We start from the raw sequence: 18,966 nt of genomic DNA, 5'->3' as shown, positions 1-18,966 counted from the left end.
AGTCCGGAGGTCCAACCTGAGGGGAGGTAACGTGCGCCACCAGCAGGCTCCGTGTCCACGTGGACGGGGAGGGGCATGTGGGCGTGGCTAGGCGGGTTGTAGGCGTGGCGAGGCCTGGCGAGGAGCGTGGCGGGCCCAGCAGGGGCGGACTGTGGGCGTGGCGCGCGGGGGAGGGGGCGTGACCAGGCGGGGTGTGGGCGGGGCGAGGGCGCGGCGCGGCAGGGCTGCGCGGCCGGGTGGCGCGGGAGGAAGTCACGTGGGAGCGCGGGCTCACATGACTGGCCGCGCGATGGACCCGCTGCCCGCGGCTGCAGTCGGGGCGGCAGCTGAGGCGGAGGCTGACGAGGAGGCGGATCCCCCGGCGGCAGGTAGGGCGTGGGGCGGCGGTAGCCCCTACCTGCCCTGGGCGCGCGGCCCGACCACCCCCGGCGGACGGGGCTCAGCCGCCGCGCTCGGTCCCCGACTCGTTTCCTGCCCCCGCGCCCCGCGTTCGGCCCCACGCCCCAGTCCCTCGGAGGTCCCCCTGCCCTCCTGCGCGCCTGTCCTTTGGGGGTCCCCGTACTCTCTCGCGCCTCCGTCCCTCGGGGTCCCCTGCCCTCCTGCGCCGGGAGAGCCCTGTCCAGGTTACAGCTGGCCGCGTTCCGAGGCGCTTTCCCGGGGCTCTCAGAGGCGTCCTCGGGGACAGTTTCCTCCTCGCCCCGTTCCTGGTGCCCTGCTCTTCTGCCCTGTCCGGTCACGCTGAGCGATGGCCCTGGGGGCCACTTTCCCGGACTTGGGCGCCTTTCCCAGCCACATCCTCTCTCCCAAACTCTTGTCGGTTGTGTGGTCTTGGGCCAGTAATTTCACGTCTCAGGACCTCTGTTTTCTCATCTGTGAACCGAATCTATAGATGTGTAGCTGCTTTTCTCTCTCTTTCAAGTGATCCTCCGCCTTAGCCTCCCAAAGTGCTGGGACTACGGGCGCGTGCAGTTACGCCCGGTAATTTTTTTTATTTTTGTAGAGATGGGATCTTGCTATGTTGTCCAGGCTGGTCTGGAGCTTCTGGCCTCAAGCGGTCCTCCTGCCTTGGCCTCCCAAAGTGCAGGGAGTACGGGCATGAGCCATCGTGCCTGTCCTGTATTTCTCTCTCTCTTTTTCTTTTTTCTTTTTCTTTTTCTTTTTCTTTTTCTTTTTTTTTGAGACAAATTCTCACTGTCACTCAGGCTGGAGTGCAATGGTGCGATCTCGGCTCATTGCAACCTCCGCCTCCCGGGTTCAAGCGATTCTCCTGCCTCAGCCTCCTGAGTAGCTGGGATTACAGGCACCCACCATGACGCTCGGCTAAATTTTGTATTTTTAGTAGAGACGGAGTTTCACCATGTTGGCCAGGCTGGTCTCGAACTCCTGACCTCAGGTGATCCAACCACCTCGGCTTCCCAGAGTGCTGGGATTACAGGCGTGAGCCACCGTGCCTGGCCTCTTGTATTTCTCTTTAAGGGATTTGGGTTAATGAGGCTAAACATGGCCGGACACGGTGGCTCACGCGTGTAATCTCAGCACTTTGGGAGGCTGAGGCGGGGGGATCACGAGGTCAGGAGATCGAGACCATCCTGGCTAACACGGTGAAACCCTGTCTCTACTAAAAATACAAAAAAAATTAGCCGGGCGCGGTGGCGGGTGCCTGTAGTCCCAGCTACTCGGGAGGCTGAGGCAGGAGAATGGCATGAACCCAGGAGGCGGAGCTTGTAGTGAGCGGAGATAACGCCATTGCACTCCAGCCTGGGCGACAGAGCGAGACTCCGCCTCAAAAAAAACCAAAACAAAACAACCAAAAAAAAACGAGGCTAAACATTAGAAGGAATACAGGAGGGTGCCCCTTATTTCTGGATGTTCCTTCCTGTGGTCCTAGCTGCCAGAGAAGAGATGTAGGTGAGTTACGGTTTCTTCTTGGTGGGGGGGACAAGGTTGGGGAATCCCCTTGTGGGGAGGTCTGGCAAGGTGTCGCTGAGGAGGTGATGACTGAAGTGAGCTCTGGAGGGTTGGTAGACAGTTTCTTCGTCGGCGAGAAACGGCAGCGGGGAGCGGGGGAGGGATTGTTGCATTTGGTGGGCCTCCTCGATGTGAAGACTCTGTGTCTAGAAAGAAGGTCCTTCCAGAATGGGTCTTCAGTTATTTTTTCCTTTCCCTTGTATCAGTGTAAGGGGAGGCACGTGATAGTTCTCGCTGATTAGAACATTGCGTCCATGAAGTCACATGTTGGAGGCCAGCGTGGGTCCCAGGCGGGACCCTTTCCGAGGGATCACTTGGGAACAGGTAGGCTGTGATTGGATCGGAATGCTGCTGCTACCTCAGCTTGTAAAGCAATTTGGCGTTGCTGGAGGGGTCCTCTGCAGGTGTAGGGGACTGTGTTTCCTTCAGGCCTCACAGAAGTAGACTCCAGAGGCTACCATAATGGTGTGATTTAGAGATAGTCTGAGCTCTGTACGCCTGAGGGAGCTGTGTTTCTGGGAGACCGCCCTCCCTTTGGTGTGGCCTGGAATTCCTGTAGGTAGTTGGCTTTTTCTGGGGGCAGTGGTGATTTTATCAGGAGTACTGATGGGATCCACAGATTGGGGTTGCTGGGACAAGGCAGTGCTTCACAGTGCCCTTTCCTGTAACCAGGCAAGTCTGAAAGTGGGGCTCACAGACTCTTGGGACGTAGACTGTCCTTCTGTTTGAAACTTGGTCGTCATCCTGGCAGGTGGGTGAAGTGGTATAGCAGGTCTTTTTTTTTTTTTTTTTTTTTTGAGACGGAGTCTCGCTCTGTCGCCCGGGCTGGAGTGCAGTGATGCGATCTCGGCTCACTGCAAGCTCCGCCTCCCGGGTTCACGCCATTCTCCTGCCTCAGCCTCCCGAGTAGCTGGGACTACAGGCGCCCGCCACCACGCCCGGCTAATTTTTGGTATTTTTAGTAGAGACGGGGTTTCACCATGTTAGCCAGGATGGTCTCGATCTCCTGACCTCGTGATCCAGCCGCCTCGGCCTCCCAAAGTGCTGGGATTACAGGCGTGAGCCACCGCGCCCGGCCTCGCAGGTCTTTTTACATTGAGAAAACTAAAATCCAGAGGTAAGTAATTTGCCCAAAGTGGGCAATGTCAAGGGAATGTGTGTTGGTGGGGACCCTGATTGGGTGGGCTGGAGTCAGAAAACCTCAGCCTTGAGACCAAGCACTGTGGCTCACGTCTGAAATCACAGCACTTGGGGAGGCTGAGGAGGGAGGATTGCCTGAGCCCAGGCACTAGAGACCAGCCTGGGCAACGTAGCGAAATCCCGTCTCAAATTTTTAAAAAAAGAAAACAAAAACAAAAACAGCAAAGAAAAAAGTTAAGTCTCTGAATATTGTCCGGAGACTATGTGTGTGACTTACACGTTCACTAAGGTTGGTTTGAAGGAGTGGTTGTGCCTTACGGGTATACAGTGAATTTCCTCTTCTCTAGAGTTTTGGCCACACAGCCAGAGCCCACTGGTGGTATTCATGTGGGAACTGTGAAATCTCCTGCATCTTCGGTGTTGCCAGAAAAAAATGTGCTTGTTGTACTTTTCCACATTAAGAGTCTCATTCTATTTGAATTCTTTGAAGCTTAAGCTGTGAATGCTCTCTAGGGCAACCCCCTTTACAAAAACTTAATTTTCAGTTATGCCATACGTGGACAAATGTATTTTCTTTAAAAAAGAATAGAACATTGTAGATTAAGTGAAAGTCCCATCCTAATTGCCATCATCTCCTGTCTGTACCTGAGAGGTGACCATTGTTCTCAGTTTGGGATGGACCCTTTTAGTTCTGTTTTCACATTTTATTCATATATGTACTCAGGAAACATATACTTCCTTATATAAGTGTGCTCATGTTTCCCTAGCGTAGTATATTTTCTAGCTTTCTTTTGTTTCTTTTATTTTTATTTATTTATTTTTTTGAGATGGAGTTTCGCTCTTTTGCCCAGGCTGGTGTGCAGTGGCATGATCTTGGTTCACTGCAGCCTCTGTCTCCCAGGTTCAAGTGATTCTCTTGCCTCAGCCTCCCGAGTGGCTGGGATTACAGGCATGTGCCATCACATCTGGCAAATTTTTGTACTTTTGGTATTTTTGTATATTTGGTAGCTTGTATTTTTGGTAGAGACGTGGTTTCGCCATGTTGGCCAGGCTGGTCTCGACCTCCTGGCCTCAGGTGATCCGCCCACCTTGGCCTCCCAAAGTGCTGAGATTGCAGGTGTGAGCCGCCGGGCCTGGCCTCATCTCCTTCTTTTTTTTTTTTTTTTTTTTTTTTTTGAGACAGGGTCTTACTCTGTTGCTCAGGCTGGAGTGTCATGGCACTGATCACTGCAACCTCGAACTCTTGGGCTAAAGTGTTCCTCGTGCTTCAGCCTCCTGGGTAGCTGGATCTACAGGCATGCACCATTAAGCCTGGCCAGTTTTTTTTTTTTTTTTGAGATGGAGTCTCGCTCTGTTGCCCAGGCTGGAGTGCAGTGGTGCGATCTCGGCTCACTGCAAGCCCCACCTCCTGGGTTGACGCCATTCTTCTGCCTGAGCCTCCTGAGTAGCTGGGACTACAGATGCCTGCCACCACACCTGACTAATTTTTTGTATTTTTAGTAGAGATGGCATTTCACCGTGTTAGCCAGGTTGGTCTTGATCTCCTGACCTCGTGATCTGCCTGCCTCGGCCTACCAAAGTGCTGAGATTACAGGTGTGAGCCACCGCGCCCAGCCACGCCTGGCCAATTTTTAAAATTTTTTGTAGAGACAGTCTGGCTGTGTTGCCCAGGTTGGTATGGAACTCCTGGCCTCAAGCAATCCTCCCACCCGGGCCTCCCAAAATGCTGGGATTTCAGGCATGAGGCACCGAGGCTGGCTGGATTTTATATTGAAACTATTCCTGTCAAAATGTCTGATTGACTGGAACATTCTGTCCTCTGACTATGCAGGATAAGGGTTTTTTCAGGGCCTGTTCTTAGGTCATGAAGCTCAATGATTGTGACATCGAGCGAGAACGGCAGTGAGTGTGGTAAGTGTGCTTGGTCATCCAGTCTGATTTCTCGGGATCGATTAATACATCGATAGAAATATGTACAGATGACCACGGCGTATCCTGACTCTGCCGTATACAGTCCTGCGGCCCTACATTGACTCTTTAGAACGAGGGTGAGTCACGCTTCACTTGCGGCTCATCCCATGGCATTCCATACATTCCATTCGGTTCGGAAGCTCCGTGCTGTTTGTCTGCGTTGACCTGGCGATGACTCCTTGAGTGTCATTGAGGCAGGTCCAGGGCCTTTGCTGACCCTCGGGGCTCCTTCACCCCTGCCCCCAGCCTTCCCCTCTTGCCTGGGCGACTTCCATGCACCCTGGGCTCCCATCAGCCCTTACCTGCAGCTGCTCGCTCACGTCAGGTCTGTTCTCTGTGTGAATACGTTGGTCAGAATTCATTGCGCTGTCACTTAAAGTTTATACTTTTTTTTTTTTGAGATGGAGTCTCGCTCTTGTTGTCCAGGCTGGAGTGCAATGGCGCGATCTCGGCTCACCGCAACCTCCTCCTCCCGGGTTCAAGCAATTCTCTTGCCTCAGCCTCCTGAGTAGCTGGGATTACAGGCATGCGCCACCACACCTGGCTAATTTTGCATTTTCAGTAGAGACGGGGTTTCTCCATGTTGGTCAGGCTGGTCTCGAACTCCCGACCTCAGGTGATCTGCCCACCTTGGCCTCCCAAAGCGCTGGGATTACAGGCGTGAGCCACCGCGCCCGGCTGGTTCTAGTGATTCTTGTGCCTCAGCCTCCCCAGTAGCTGGGATTACAGGCGTGTGCCACCACACCTGGCTAATTTTTGTATTTTTAGTAGAGACGAAGTTTCGCCATGTTGGCCAGGAAGGATGATCTCAAACTCCTGACCTCATGTGATCCACTTGCTTTGCCCTCCCAAAGTGCTGGGATTACAGGGGTGAGCCACCCCACTGGGCCTATTTATACATATGGAGCAGGGTGTGGTGGCTCACACCTGTAATCCTAACACTTTGGGAGGTTAAGGCAGGAGGATCACTTCAGGCCAGGAGTTTGAGGCCAGACTGGGCAATAGAGTGAGACCCCATCCCTATTTAAAAAAAAGATTTGTGTCTGGGCCTGGTGGTTCATGCCTGTAATCCCAGCACTTTGGGAGGCCGAGGTGGGCGGATCACCTGAGGTCAGGAAATCAAGACCAGCCTGGCCAACATGGTGAAACCCCATCTGTACAAAAATCCAATAATTAGCTGGGCATAATGGCGAGTGCCTGTAATCCCAGCTACTCGGGAGGCTGAGGCGGGAGAATTGCGTTAACCTGGGAGGCAGAGGTTGTAGTGAGCCGAGATGGTGCCGCTGCAGCCTGGTTGACAGAGCAAGACTCCAGCTCAAAAAAAAAAAAAAAAAAAAAAAAAAGATTTGTTCATTTTATGGTGATTAAATTATGCCTCACAGTATTGTTTGCATTAGGGACAAAACCTTCTGCCCCATTTCGCTCCCTTCCATGACCCTTTTTTTTTTTTTTTTTTTTTTTTTTGAGACAGAGTCTCACTCTGTTGCCCAGGCTGGAGTGCAGTGGTGCCATCTAGCCTCATTGCAACCTCCATCTCCCGGGTTCAAGTGACTCCTGCCTCAGTCTCCCCCGTAGTTGGGATTACAGGCGTGTGCCACCATGCCCAGCTAATTTTTGTATTTTTAGTAGAGTCGGAGTTTTACCGTGTTGACCAGTTGGTCTCGAACTCCTGACTTCAGGTGATCCGCCCGCTGCAGCCTCCCAAAGTGCTGGGATTACAGGTGTGAGCCACCGTGACTGGCCATGACACATATTTTGGTAGTAAACTCCTGATGAGCAAACTTATTTTTATTTTTTTTACAAGTTTATTTTGTTTATATAGTTTTGTTACTTTTTTCTTTTTTTAATTCTGGCTCTCTCCAGAAAACAGAAACCTATTTTTCTTTAACCACAGTATCTAGAATACTATCTGCTATGTAGCAGAGTGTCAAATATTTGAATAGAATTACATTTTTATAAATTTTTGTATTTCTTATGTGATAAGACTTGACAACACTGCAAATATGTTTTGTTACTGGTCTTTAAACTTGCTCATCCTCTCTCTCTCTCTGTCTCACACACACACACACACACATGCACACATATACAATTTGCAAGGTAAAACGTGTCAATTTGAAGAAAGAGGAACTAACTGAATCACTGTTGTGTAGAACAGATTTTGCCAGAATTTGTGGTTAGCAAGAAAGTGATGTGTTCCGGGTAGGGGAATTCTGTTTTGGTATTATTTTGTCTTTCCTGAGAAAAGCATCACAAAAAGAGATGTTTGCCCATCCTGTTTGCTGGGGTAGTGGGAAGAGACCGGGGGTGATGGTGGTGCTGGCTGGACGTGGGTGGTTTCACAGGACCTGCTGTGTCTGAGAGGAGCCATGCGGTGATTAGAAGCTTGGAGGCTGCAGGTAGGAGGCACGGAGCCCGAGAGCGCATGGAGAGCCTGGCTGTCGGTCTCCAGCATTGTCACTGTCACCTTTTTTTTTTTTTTGGAGACAAAGTTTTTGCTCTTGTTGCCCAGGCTGGAGTGCAATGGTGCAATCTCGGCACACTGCACCCTCCGCCTCCCGGGTTCAAGCGAGTCTTCTGCCTCAGCCTCCCGAGTAGCTGGGATTACACGTGTCCACCACTGCACCTGGCTAATTTTTGTATTTTTAGTAGAGATGGGGTTTCACCATGTTGGCCAGGCTGGTCTCGACCTTGGAACCTCAGTGATCCCCCCGCCTTGGCTTCCCAAAGTGCTGGGATTACAGGCGTGAGCCACTGCACCTGGTCCGTTGTCACCCTCTGAGAAACTGGAGCGCCCCCACGCTCTGCATATATCTACTATAGAATCACCAAAAAAATATATCACATAACCAGACTTAAGGGGCAGAAGTGCTTTGTGAGAAGTGTTTTTGGGAAAATATTGGCATTAAAATATCAGGTAGGGTCCCTTTTGGGAGGACTGAGGAGGGGTGTGTGTTCAGCTCTGGGAGGATCTGGTCTGCCCTTCCTGCTGTTTTCTGTTGACTGGGTCGTAGGAGGCACTTTGCTGTTTCTGTTGTGTGTAGCAGGGGTTTAATGGGGGTCTTTTTAGCTCCCTATAAGCATTTTGAAGTTTGTGTATTAGGGAAATCTGAAGTGAAATTACACAAAGTTTGATTAACCCCAGGAAGTACTGTAGGGGCCGGAGAAACTCAGGTTAGGTAATATCTTTCAAGAAGCCCAGTTACGTTATTTTCCAGGAATCTTCCAAAACCTGATTTGTGCGGGTGTCCACCAGGAGCCTGATGAGTGAGTTGTCATCACACCCAGTAATGCGCTGCTGTTGTGTGAACTGGTGCTTTCCGAAAATTTTCTTATACAAGTGATACAACCACAATCGCAAAAGTTTCATAGGCAAATCACCTGTAGTTCCACCCCTTTTAACAGTCGTTGCATTTTAATATATTTCCTTTTTTCCTGTGCATTGCTTCGTATGTAGTTATCATCATAGTGAATATGCGTCTTTATAGTTAGTTCCTTTCACTTGACATTTTTCTACATTGCTAGTTTTCATAATTTTCTACCTAGTGTCTGTATAATAGTGCATTAAGGAATATAAAATTGTGCTTTGAAAGTGCTAATATGATAAAATTTCAGTTAAAAAAAATTTCAGTTAAAGATATTCTTGCCACATGTTTTCCAGAAAATGATTTGTTAAATGGAATCCATATTAAAACTTGTCCCGGAGGCTGGGTGCGGTGGCTCACGCCCGTAATCCCAGCACTTTGGGAGGCCGAGGTGGGTGGATTACAGCCTGGCCAACATGGTGAAACCCCGTCTCTACTAAAAAAAAAAAATACAAAAATTAGCCAGGCTTGGTGGCATGCGCCTGTAATCCCAGCTACTCGGGAGCCTGAGGAAGGAGAATTGCTCGAGGTTGCAGTGAGCCGAGATCGCGCCACTGCACTCCAGCCTGGGCGACAGAACAAGACTCTGTCTCAAAAACAAAAAACAAACAAAAAAACGACTTGTCCTGGGTTGGGCACAGTGGCTCATGCCTGTAATCCCAATGCTTTGGGAGGCCCTACAAAGCCTGATAAGGGATAAGACTGAATGAAAAGCGAGGAAGATGCTGTACCAATTAGGCTGGTAGTTCCCTCTGGCGGGAAGAAGGCACCCAGATCTGTCAGGGATGCAACAGAAGGAGCGTTTCCAGGGTGCCGCCGTCTTTATTTTTTATTTTGTAGAGGCAGGGACTCACTACGTTGCTGAGGCTGTTCTTGAACTCCTGGGCTCAAGCAATTCTCCTGCTTCGGCCTCCCAAAGTGCTGGGATTACTGGTGTGAGCCACCGTGCCTAGTCTGGCTGTCTTTAATTCTTGGCCTGGATGGTGGTTACACGTGTTTGGTAAATAATTTTGTTCGAGTGTTCACAGAAGTTTTATAGTCCTTTCTGTGCATGTGTAAAGTATTTAATAATACAAAATAATACAATACAGGCCAGGCGCGGTGGCTCATGCCTGTAATCCCAGCACTTAGGGAGGCCGAGGCAGGCGGATCACCTGAGGTCAGGAGTTCGAGACCAGCCTGGCCAACATAACGAAACCCTGTCTCTACTAAAAATACAAAAATTAGCTAGGTGTGGTGGTGGGCGCCTGTAATCCCAGCTACTTGGGAGGCTGAGACAGGAGAATCACTTGAACCCGGGAGGCAGAGGTTGCAGTGAGCTGAGATTGCACCACTGCACTCAAGCCTGGGCAACAGAGCAAGACTTTATCTCAAAAACAAACAAACAAACAAACAAAAATACAAAATGTTGGGGGAAAACCTGAGGTTCCTAAGATAACTTTGTAGGACTATCTGGACTGACTGCCTTGGTATTCGTGCCCCAAGTCCCGTTGGATTTACCCAGAGGGAGGTGCCTTTAGGGTGAAATCCGTTTTCTTGCCTCAGTGTCCGCTCCTAACAGAGGGCACTGTGGTTGATCAGCAGAAGAGCTCCCCTGCCTCCAGCCGTTTCTGAGGCCTGAGTGCTGCTGGCTCAGCCCGGTGCTCTGTTGAGTCCGGCTGTTTCGGTGACCCCGCGGCAGCACAGCAGGAAGGAGCACCCAGACCCTCCGGCGTCTGCAGGAACAGCAAGGCTTGTCTGGGAACCTCACTCTCAGCCAAAAGCCAAAAGCAGCTCTCTGGCCAAAGCTGTCAAGGAGAGTCAGATGATATTCATTACTGGGCACAGTTCATTATCTTCAGGACCGAAATTTCACCTCCCAGCTCCTGAGAAATTCCAGTCCAGGCTGGGGGTGGACCTGTCTTTCAAGAACCGGCCACTTAGTGCCCGTGTTTTGCACCAAAAGGAGATTTGAAATTGCATTTTCAGCTCTTCGGAGTCTGGGGAGTGTCTCTGTGTGTGCAGTTTCTTATCTCAGGACGGCACGTGCACGGTTAGCCTTCCTTCCTTGGCTAGATAGGAAAGGGGGGACACTCCTGGAAGCTTCTGCGAAGTTTAAAGTGACCCTGTGTTATGTGCAAATGGGCGTGCTTCCCTCCAAGGTGGGCTACTCAGTGAGGGGACCGTATTCCCATCTGCCCCTGTCCTTGGGGAGATGGAATTTTTTTTTTTTTTGAGATGGAGTCTCGCTCTGTCGCCCAGGCTGGAGTGCAGCGGCGTGATCTCAGCTCACTGCAAGCTCCGCCTCCCGGGTTCACGCCATTCTCCTGCCTCAGCCTCCCGAGTAGCTGGGACTACAGGCGCCCACCACCACGCCTGGCTAATTTTTTGTATTTTTAGTAGAGATGGGGTTTCACCCTGTTAGCCAGGATGGTCTCTATCTCCTGACCTTGTGATCTCTCCGCCTCGGCCTCCCAAAGTGCTGGGATTCCAGGCGTGAGCTGCCGTGCCCGGCCGGGGAGATGGATTTATGTGTAGTCGGTCCTTCTTTGCAGAGCAGGGGTGGGAGAATGAGTCCCACTGATCCCCAACTCCTTTTTTTTTTTTTTTTTTTTGAGACGGAGTCTCGCTCTGTCGTCCAGGCTGGAGTGCAGTCGCACAGTCTCGGCTCACTGCGAGCTCCGCCTCCCGGGTTCATGCCATTCTCCTGCCTCAGCCTCCCGAGGAGCTGGGACTACAGGCTCCCGCCACCACGCCTGGCTAATTTTTTTGTATTTTTTTAGTAGAGATGGGGTTTCACCGTGTTAGCCAGGATGGTCTCGATCTCCTGACCTCGTGATCTGCCTGCCTCAGCCTCCCAAAGTGCTGGGATTACAGGTGTGAGCCACCGCACCTGGCCGATCCCCAACTCTTTGAGAGCCTGGACAATGTGCTCTGCATTCTCCTTAGGGTCTGTGTGTGAACTAACAAGCTGAGAAGTAGGTAGTCCTAGCCTCACTTCAGAGATGAGGAAACTGAGGCATACCGAGGTTTGGTAATGAGTTAGGAGACAGAACTCGACGCTGGAGGCAGGGCCTGGATAGCAGTCGAAATTGAGGACTAGCTGAAATAGGTCCAGGGCAGAATCACCTTCCCATAAGACACGCCTGCCAGTGGGCCATGTCAGTTTACCATCACCATGGCAACACGTGGTTGCCCTTTTCCATGACAATGACTGGACAACCCAGAATTTACTACCCCTATTCTAGAAATTGCTGCATAAATCACCCCTTAGTTTGCATATAATTAAAAGTAGGTGTAAATATGAGTGCAACACTGCCTCTAAGTTGCTGCTCTGGGTGCCCTGGTAAGGGGGTGGTTCTGCTCTGCAAGGTGCAGGACCTCTGTTGCTGCTGTACGTGCTGCTGCTTCAATAAAAGTTGCTAACACCATCGGCTCAGCCTTGAATTCCTTCCTAGACAAAGCCTAGAAGCCTCTGGGCTAAGCCCGAATTTGGGGGCTGGCCTGCCTTGTATTCATATGCCCATGAGCACACGGCCAATAGGTGGTGGTGCTGGGATTCACACCAGGCGTGGGGCTGCAGCTGGGACATGAGCAGTGTGGCCTGGCCTGTGAGGGTCTCTGTTGGATTTGCGTCTGGCCACGTTAAGCAGCCATTCGTAGGCATGGAGCTTTCCCTCTTCAGATGGTTTTCCTTAGAGGGAGATAGTTGCACAGACCTTTCTCATAAATAACACCCTAGACAATTGTGCTAGGTCCTTTTTATCTTTTCAGAACAGGAATGCACTTTAAAGTTAGGAAACAGGACGTAATGAAAGAGCATGTAAATTCAGAATGCCTGTTGTGAGTGTTGAAGTCATTTTGTGGGAGAATGGTTACTTGTCTTGTTCGAGGTTGGGTTTAAGCTCCACAACAGGGGCTGGGCACAGAGGCTCACGCCTGTAATCCCAGCACTTTGGGAGGCCAAGGTAGACAGATCACTTGAGGTCAGGAGTTCGAGAACAGCCTGGCCAACATGGTGAAACCCCGTCTCTACTAAAAATACAAAAATTAGCTGGGCGTGGTGGCATGCGCCTATAATCCTAGCTACTCGGGAGGCTGAGGCAGGAGAATCATTTGAACCCAGGAGGTGGAGGTTGCAGGGAGCCAAGATTGCACCACTGCACTCCAACCTGGGTGACAAGAATGAAACTCTGTCTCAATAATTAAAAAAAAAAAAGAAAAAAAGACCAGCCTGGGCATTACATAGCGAGACCTTTTCTCTACAAAAATGAAAAAATTAGCCAGGCATGGTGGTATGTGTCTGTAGTTCCGGTTACTTGGGAGGCTGAGGCAGGAGGATCGCTTGAGCCCAGGAGACTGAGGCTACAGTGAGCTAAGATCGTGCCACTGCACTCCAGCCTAGGTGACAACAGATCAAGACTCTGTCTCCAAAAAAAAGAGAGAAAGCTTTGCAACGTGTCTACTGAAAATATTTAGTTCATTCTGGACAACTGGGTGTAGACAGTCTGTTTCCAGTTGATTTGAACATAAAATCTCCTTGAATTGTCAGCTCTGAAAAAACAAATCACTTCTTGAATTTTGTGAGGCACAGGCTGAGTTCCCTTAAACGCATTAAGATAATCTGAGCATCCTGGTTAACCAATCTTGGAGTTTTGGGGTCTGTAAGACACCAGATGAGAGTCCAGCCTTCTGTGCATGGAAAACTAGGTCTTCGTGTTCAGTGCAAATTTAGTCGTGGGGGAAAAACTGACTAAATATTTCTCTTCCTGTGACATTTTTCACAGTTCCTAATTTGTTCTTGCTGACTTCTGAGGCGTTACATTTTCTGGTTGATTAATTGCGTTCCTGGTTGTCTACCCTTAAGGCAGCCGGGAGAAGGAAGTGCGCCTTCTTCCTTGCTGTGCTTGCCATAGATCAATCAAGGTTTGCTGAAATGGATTTAATTGTATCTCACTTGGCCCATTATGCTGGCTGACTGCTTGGAATTTTCTTGGAGGGACCTTATTTGGTGGCCAATGAAGGTTCTTCTCCATTTGGCCTCTATGAGGATCAAGACAGACTTAGCCCCGTCGGATATTTTGGAATATCTTCACTTTCATGTCAGGAGACCCTAGAAAAAAACGGAGTCACTTTCAGACCAAACCAACCACCAGCCAGGAGGAGGGTTAAAAAAGAAAACGCAAGAAACCAGGCATGGGTGGCATTTAGTTAAACAGAGACGAGGACTCTTTTTGGAACTCCAAACTCCTACTTGGTAAGTTATTCCAAGATTCCCCCAATTTGCTAAAATAGTATTCCTTTTTAACTCCGGAACAAATCGCTGGGCCTCCCCTCAGATAAACATTCCCGAAATGAGAGACCCGAGAGGTGTTTTGAGGAATGAGCTGAAGTCCAATGGGCCCTTTCAGAAGGGGGTTCCGGGGGATTGGTGGGACGGATGGCTCTGATGTCCTTGGCTGGCTCCGCTTGTCCCTTGACTCTGATTTGAGTCAGAGGAAATCATCTGAGCGGTGAGTATTTCCAGCACCACACTTCAGTTTTGTGACGTGGAACCAGTGATTTTTTTTCCCCCTTTTGTGGTCTGGTCTCTTGTATCTCCCATGTCCTGCTTGCGTGTGGGTGTGTGTGGGGGGTTCATATGCAGTTCCCTGGGTCTCAGCGATGGATGGCCCGTGCTCTGTTTGTAATCATCCACGGAACCTCAGGCGTGGTCTGGTTCCTGATGAGAACAAGATGCCGTTGTCCTGTCGAGGAACCTAGCTCTCTGGGGAGCCCTGACCCTGGTCAGCAGCTTGCTCCGTCTGTGGTTTGATCTGGGAATTTGGTATCAGGAGTATAGGCCCATTAAAAAAGAAAAGCTCAGACCAGGCACGGTGGGTCACACATGTAATCCCAGCACTTTAGGAGGCCGAGGTGGGAGGATCACTTGAGGTCAGGAGTTCGAGACCAGCCTGGCCATCATGGCGAAACCCTGTCTCTACCAAAAATCCAAAAAATTAGCCAGGCGTGGTAGCATGTGCCTGTAATCCCAGCTGCTCGGGAGGCTGAGGTATGAGAATCTCTTCAACCTGGGAGGTGGAGGTTGCAGTGAGCTGAGATCGTGCCACTGCCCTCCAGGCTGGGGGACAGAGCAAGACACCATCTCAAAAACAAAAAACAAACAACAAAAACAAAAACAAAACCCAGGTTGGGTGTGGTGGCTCATGCCTGTAATCCCAGCACTTTGGGAGGCTGAGGCGGGTGGATCACCTGAGGTTAGGAGTTCGAGACCAGCCTGGCCAACATGGTGAAACCCCCGTCTCTACTAAAAATACAAAAATTACCTGGGCGTGCTGGTGCATGCCTGTAGTCCCAGCTACCCGGGAGGCTGAGGCAGGAGAATTGCTGGAACCTGGGAGGCTGCGGTTGCAGAGAGCCGAGATTGCACCACTGCACTCCAGCCTGGGGGACAGAATGAGACTCCGTCTGAAAAAACAAAACAAAACAACCCAAACCAAAAACAAAATGAAAAAGAAAAGCTCAGAGCCTGGGCACCATAGTGAGACTCTGCCTCTACAAAAAAAATAAAAAGTTAGCTGCACATGATGGGGCAGGCCTGTAGCCCCGGCTACTCGGGAGGCTGAGGCAGGAAGATCACTAGAGCCTGGGAGTTCGAGGTGATCTCGCACTGTGCGAGCTGTGATCGCACTACTGTACTCCAGCCTGCACGACAGAGCGAGATCCTCTCTAAAAATAAGAATAAAGAAAAGCTTGGGCCCTGGGCACCGTGCTAGGTGCTTTAACATTTTTTGTGTTTTTTTAGTGTTTCTTTTAAAAAAATATTTTCATTTCAATAGTTTTAGGGCTGGTTTTTGGTTATGTAGATGAATTGTTCATTGGTCAAGGTTGGGTTTTTATTGTACTTGTCACCAAAATAATGTCCATGGTACACAGTAGGTAATTTTTCATCCTTCACCCCCTCCCGCCCTCTGAGGGTCCAGTGTCTGTTATCCCACTTCTGCCTGCTTTTGTGTACCCGTAGTTCAGCTCTCACTTATAAGTGAGAACATGTGGTATTTGGGTTTCTGATCCTGAGTTACTTCACTTAGGATAATGGCCTCCAGTCTCATCCAAGTTGCTGCAAAAGACATGATTTCATTCTTTTCTATGACTGAGTAGAATTCCATGATGTATATGAACCACATTTTCTGCATCTACTCATCGGTTGACGGGCACTTATGTTGATTCCATATCTTTGCAACTGTGAATTGTGCTGCGATAAATGGGCATGTGCAGGTATTTTTTTTTGCGGCGGGGTTTTGCTCTTGTTGCCCAGGCTGCAGTGCAGTGGCACAATCTCGGCTCACTGCAACCTGTCCCTCTTGGGTTCAAGCGATTCTCCTGCCTCAGCCTCCCAAATAGCTGGGATTATAGGCACGTGCCACCGTGCCTGGCTAATTTTGTATTTTTAGTAGAGATGGGGTTTCACCATGTTAGCCAGGCTGGTCTCGAACTCCTGACCTCAAGTGATCTGCCTGCCTCGGCCTCCCAAAGTGCTGGGATTACAGGTGTGAGCCACCATGCCCGTCCCCCTTTTGATGTAATTATTTCTTTTCTTTTGGGTGATTACCCAGTAGTGGGACTACTGGATTGAATGGTAGATGTGCCTTTAGTTTTCTGAGAAATCTCCATACTGTTTTCCGCAGAGGCTGTAGTAATTTCATTCCCATTGGTAGCGTATAAGCATTCCCTCTGTACCACATCTATGCCAACATCTGTTGTTCTTTGACTTTTTAATAATAGCCATTCTGGCTGGGTTAAGATACTATCTCGTGGTTTTAATTTGCATGTCCCTGTGATGGATTAGTGATTTTGAGCATTTTGCATATATTTGTTGGCCATTTGTATATATTTTTTTCTTTTTTGAGACAGAGTCTCACTCTTGTCGCCCAGGCTGGAGTGCAATGGCGTGATCTCAGCTCACTGCAACCTCTGCCTCCCAGGTTCAAGCGATTCTCATGCCTCAGCCTCCTGAGTAGCTGGGATTACAGGTGTCCGCCACCATGCCCGGCTAATTTTTGTATTTTTGTAGAGATGGGGTTTAACCATGTTGGCTAGGCTGGTCTCGAACTCCTGACCTCAGGTGATCCACCCGCCTCGGCCTCCCAAAGTGCTGGGATTACAGGTGTGAGCCACCACACCCGGCCATTTCAAAATATCTTAATGTTACATCACATTAAATAAGGTATTAAATAGCCCCATTTATATAGCAATCAGGCAAGAGAAATAAAGTGCATCTGCATTGGAAGAGAGGAAGTCAAACTATCTCTGTTTGCTGATGGTATGATATTATACCTAGAACACCCTCAAGACTCCTCTAGAAGACTCCTAGATTTGAGAAAAGAATTCAGCGAAGTTTCAGGTTACAAAATCAGTATACACAAATCAGTAGCACTGCTATCTGCCAGCAGCGACCAAGCTGAGAATCAAATCAAGAACTCATTCCCATTTACAATAGCTACAATAACAACAACCAAACACCCTAGGAATATAGTTACCCAAGGATGTGAAAGATCTCTACAAGGAGAACAATAAAACACTGATGAAATAAATCATAGATGACACAAACAAATGGAAAAACATCCCGTGCTCGGGGATTGGGAGAATCAATATTGTGAAAATGACCACACTGCCCAAAGCAATCTACAGAGTCAGTGTGATTCCTACCAAGATACCAACGTCATTTTTCACAGAATTAGAAAAAAATCCAAAAATTCACATGGAAACAATGAGCCTGAAAAGCCAAAGCAATCCTAAGCAAAAGGAATGAATTTGGAGGGATCGCATTACCTGATTCAAGTTAATCTCTAAGGCTGTAGTAACCAAAATAGCATGATGCTGGTATAAACGTGCACACAGACCCATAGAACAGAATAGGAACCCAGAAATAAAGCTACATTTTTACAAGCAGCTGATCTTTGACAAAACATACAAAAACATATCACTGGGGAAAGGACGCCCTGGTTAATAAGTGGCGCTGGGAAAATTGGATAGCCACATGCAAAAGAATGAAACTGGGTCGCTGTCTCTCACCATATGCAAAAATCAACTCAAGACTTAAATCTAAGACCTGAAACTATAACAACTCTAGAAGATAACATTGGGAGAACTCTTCCGGACATAGGCCAAGGCAAAGAATTTATGCCCAAGGCCCCAAAAGCAACAGAAACACATTTCCTTTTTTTTTTTTGCTGGGATTACAGGCGCCCGCCACCATGCCTGGCTGATTTTTGTATTTTTAGTAGAGACAGGGTTTCACCATGTTGGCCAGGCTAGTCTTGCACTCCTGTTCTCAGGTGATCCACCTGCCTTGGCCTCCCAAAGTGCTGAGATTACAGGTGTGCGCCTCCGCGCCTGGCCTCTTTTTTTTTTTTTTTTTTTTTGAGATGGAGTATCCCTCTGTTACCCGGGCTGGGTGCAATGGCACGATCTCGGCTCACTGCAGCCTCCGTCTCCTGAGTTCAAGCAGTATTCGAGCCTCAGACTCCCGAGTAGCTGGGATTACAGGCGCGTGCCACCATGCTTGGCTAATTTTTGTATTTTTATTAGATATGGTGTTTCACCATGTTGGCCAGGCTGGTCTCGAACTCCTGACCTCAAGTGATCTGCCCGCCTCGACCTCCCAAAGTGCTGGGATAACAGGTGTGAGCCACCGCGCCCGGCCTACATTTTCTGTTTTGAATTCTTGCAACCAAACAGTGAGGTGGATGGTCTTGTCTTTTATTATTTTATTTTATTTATTTTTATATTTTAGGAGACAGGGTCTTATTCTGTTACCCAGGTTGGAATGCAGTGGCAGAATCATAGCTCACTGTAGCCTTGAACTCCTGGGGCTCAAGTGATCCTCCTACCTCAGCTTCCCAAGTAGCTGGGACCACAGGTGTGCACCACCATGCCTGACTTTTTATTTTTTTGTAGAGATGGGGTATTGCCATGTTCCCCGGGCTGGTCTCCAGCTCCTGGCTCAAGTGATCCTCCCTGTTCGGCCTCCCAAAGTGCTGGGATTACAGGTGTGAGCCGCTGCTGGCCTTGGCCTCATTTTAGAGCAGGGACCTCAGAGTGCAGAGGGGTGAACTGCTTGCTGATGGTCACAGACAGACCTGCGGCTCCAGCTCCTGCTCCTGCTCACATGTTTTTGGGTGTTGAATGAGGCCACCAGGGAGGGAGCCTAGGCTCTGGTGTCACTGAGTAGCCTGGTACATGTTCTGTCCCCACAGCCACCTTGCTGGCTCTGTGACCTTGGGCAGGTCATCACCCGCTGGGCCTCCAATTTCTGCATCTGTAAAATGAGATCACAAATGTACCTGCTTACAGTGTTTTTAGGAACAAAGAGATGGTCTATGAAGTGTCTGGTAGACTTCCAGACACCAGCACTGTATGAGGGCTCCAATCTTGAAGTCCTTGCCAGTACTGGTGACTGCCTGTCTTTGTGATTATAGCCATTGTGGTGGGGGTGGTGACATCTCACTGTGGTTGAGCATCTTTTTTTTTTCTTTTTTTTCTT

The 18,966-nt window shown here is 49.4% G+C and overlaps 1 protein-coding gene across 9 annotated transcripts in view; it reads left to right on the top strand.

Annotated features, from left to right (window-relative positions):
* Positions 1-18,966, top strand: part of SNX8 (sorting nexin 8) — a 95,152-nt gene that overhangs the window by 40,433 nt on the left and 35,753 nt on the right. The window contains exons 1-3 of one of the 9 annotated variants that reach the window (XM_063815161.1): positions 252-368; positions 2,175-2,292; positions 2,931-3,085. The exons of 1 other annotated variant lie outside the window; for it this stretch is intronic. Coding sequence is in view for 4 of the 8 variants with exons in the window: in XM_001136580.7 (XP_001136580.1) it covers positions 275-368 (94 nt within the window). In the remaining 4 variants the exon portion in view is untranslated. Of the gene's footprint in view, positions 1-221; positions 369-1,640; positions 1,909-2,174; positions 2,293-2,930; positions 3,086-5,223; positions 5,405-7,296; positions 7,476-12,972; positions 13,678-18,966 lie in introns of those variants that run through there. 7 more of the 9 variants (XM_063815162.1, XM_009442455.5, XM_063815159.1 and 4 more) reach the window with 7 other exon arrangements.

This window comes from Pan troglodytes, chromosome 6 (assembly GCF_028858775.2).
Source record: "Pan troglodytes isolate AG18354 chromosome 6, NHGRI_mPanTro3-v2.0_pri, whole genome shotgun sequence".
NCBI classification, from domain to species: domain Eukaryota; kingdom Metazoa; phylum Chordata; class Mammalia; order Primates; family Hominidae; genus Pan; species Pan troglodytes.
This window is presented reverse-complemented; position numbering and strand designations above follow the sequence as displayed.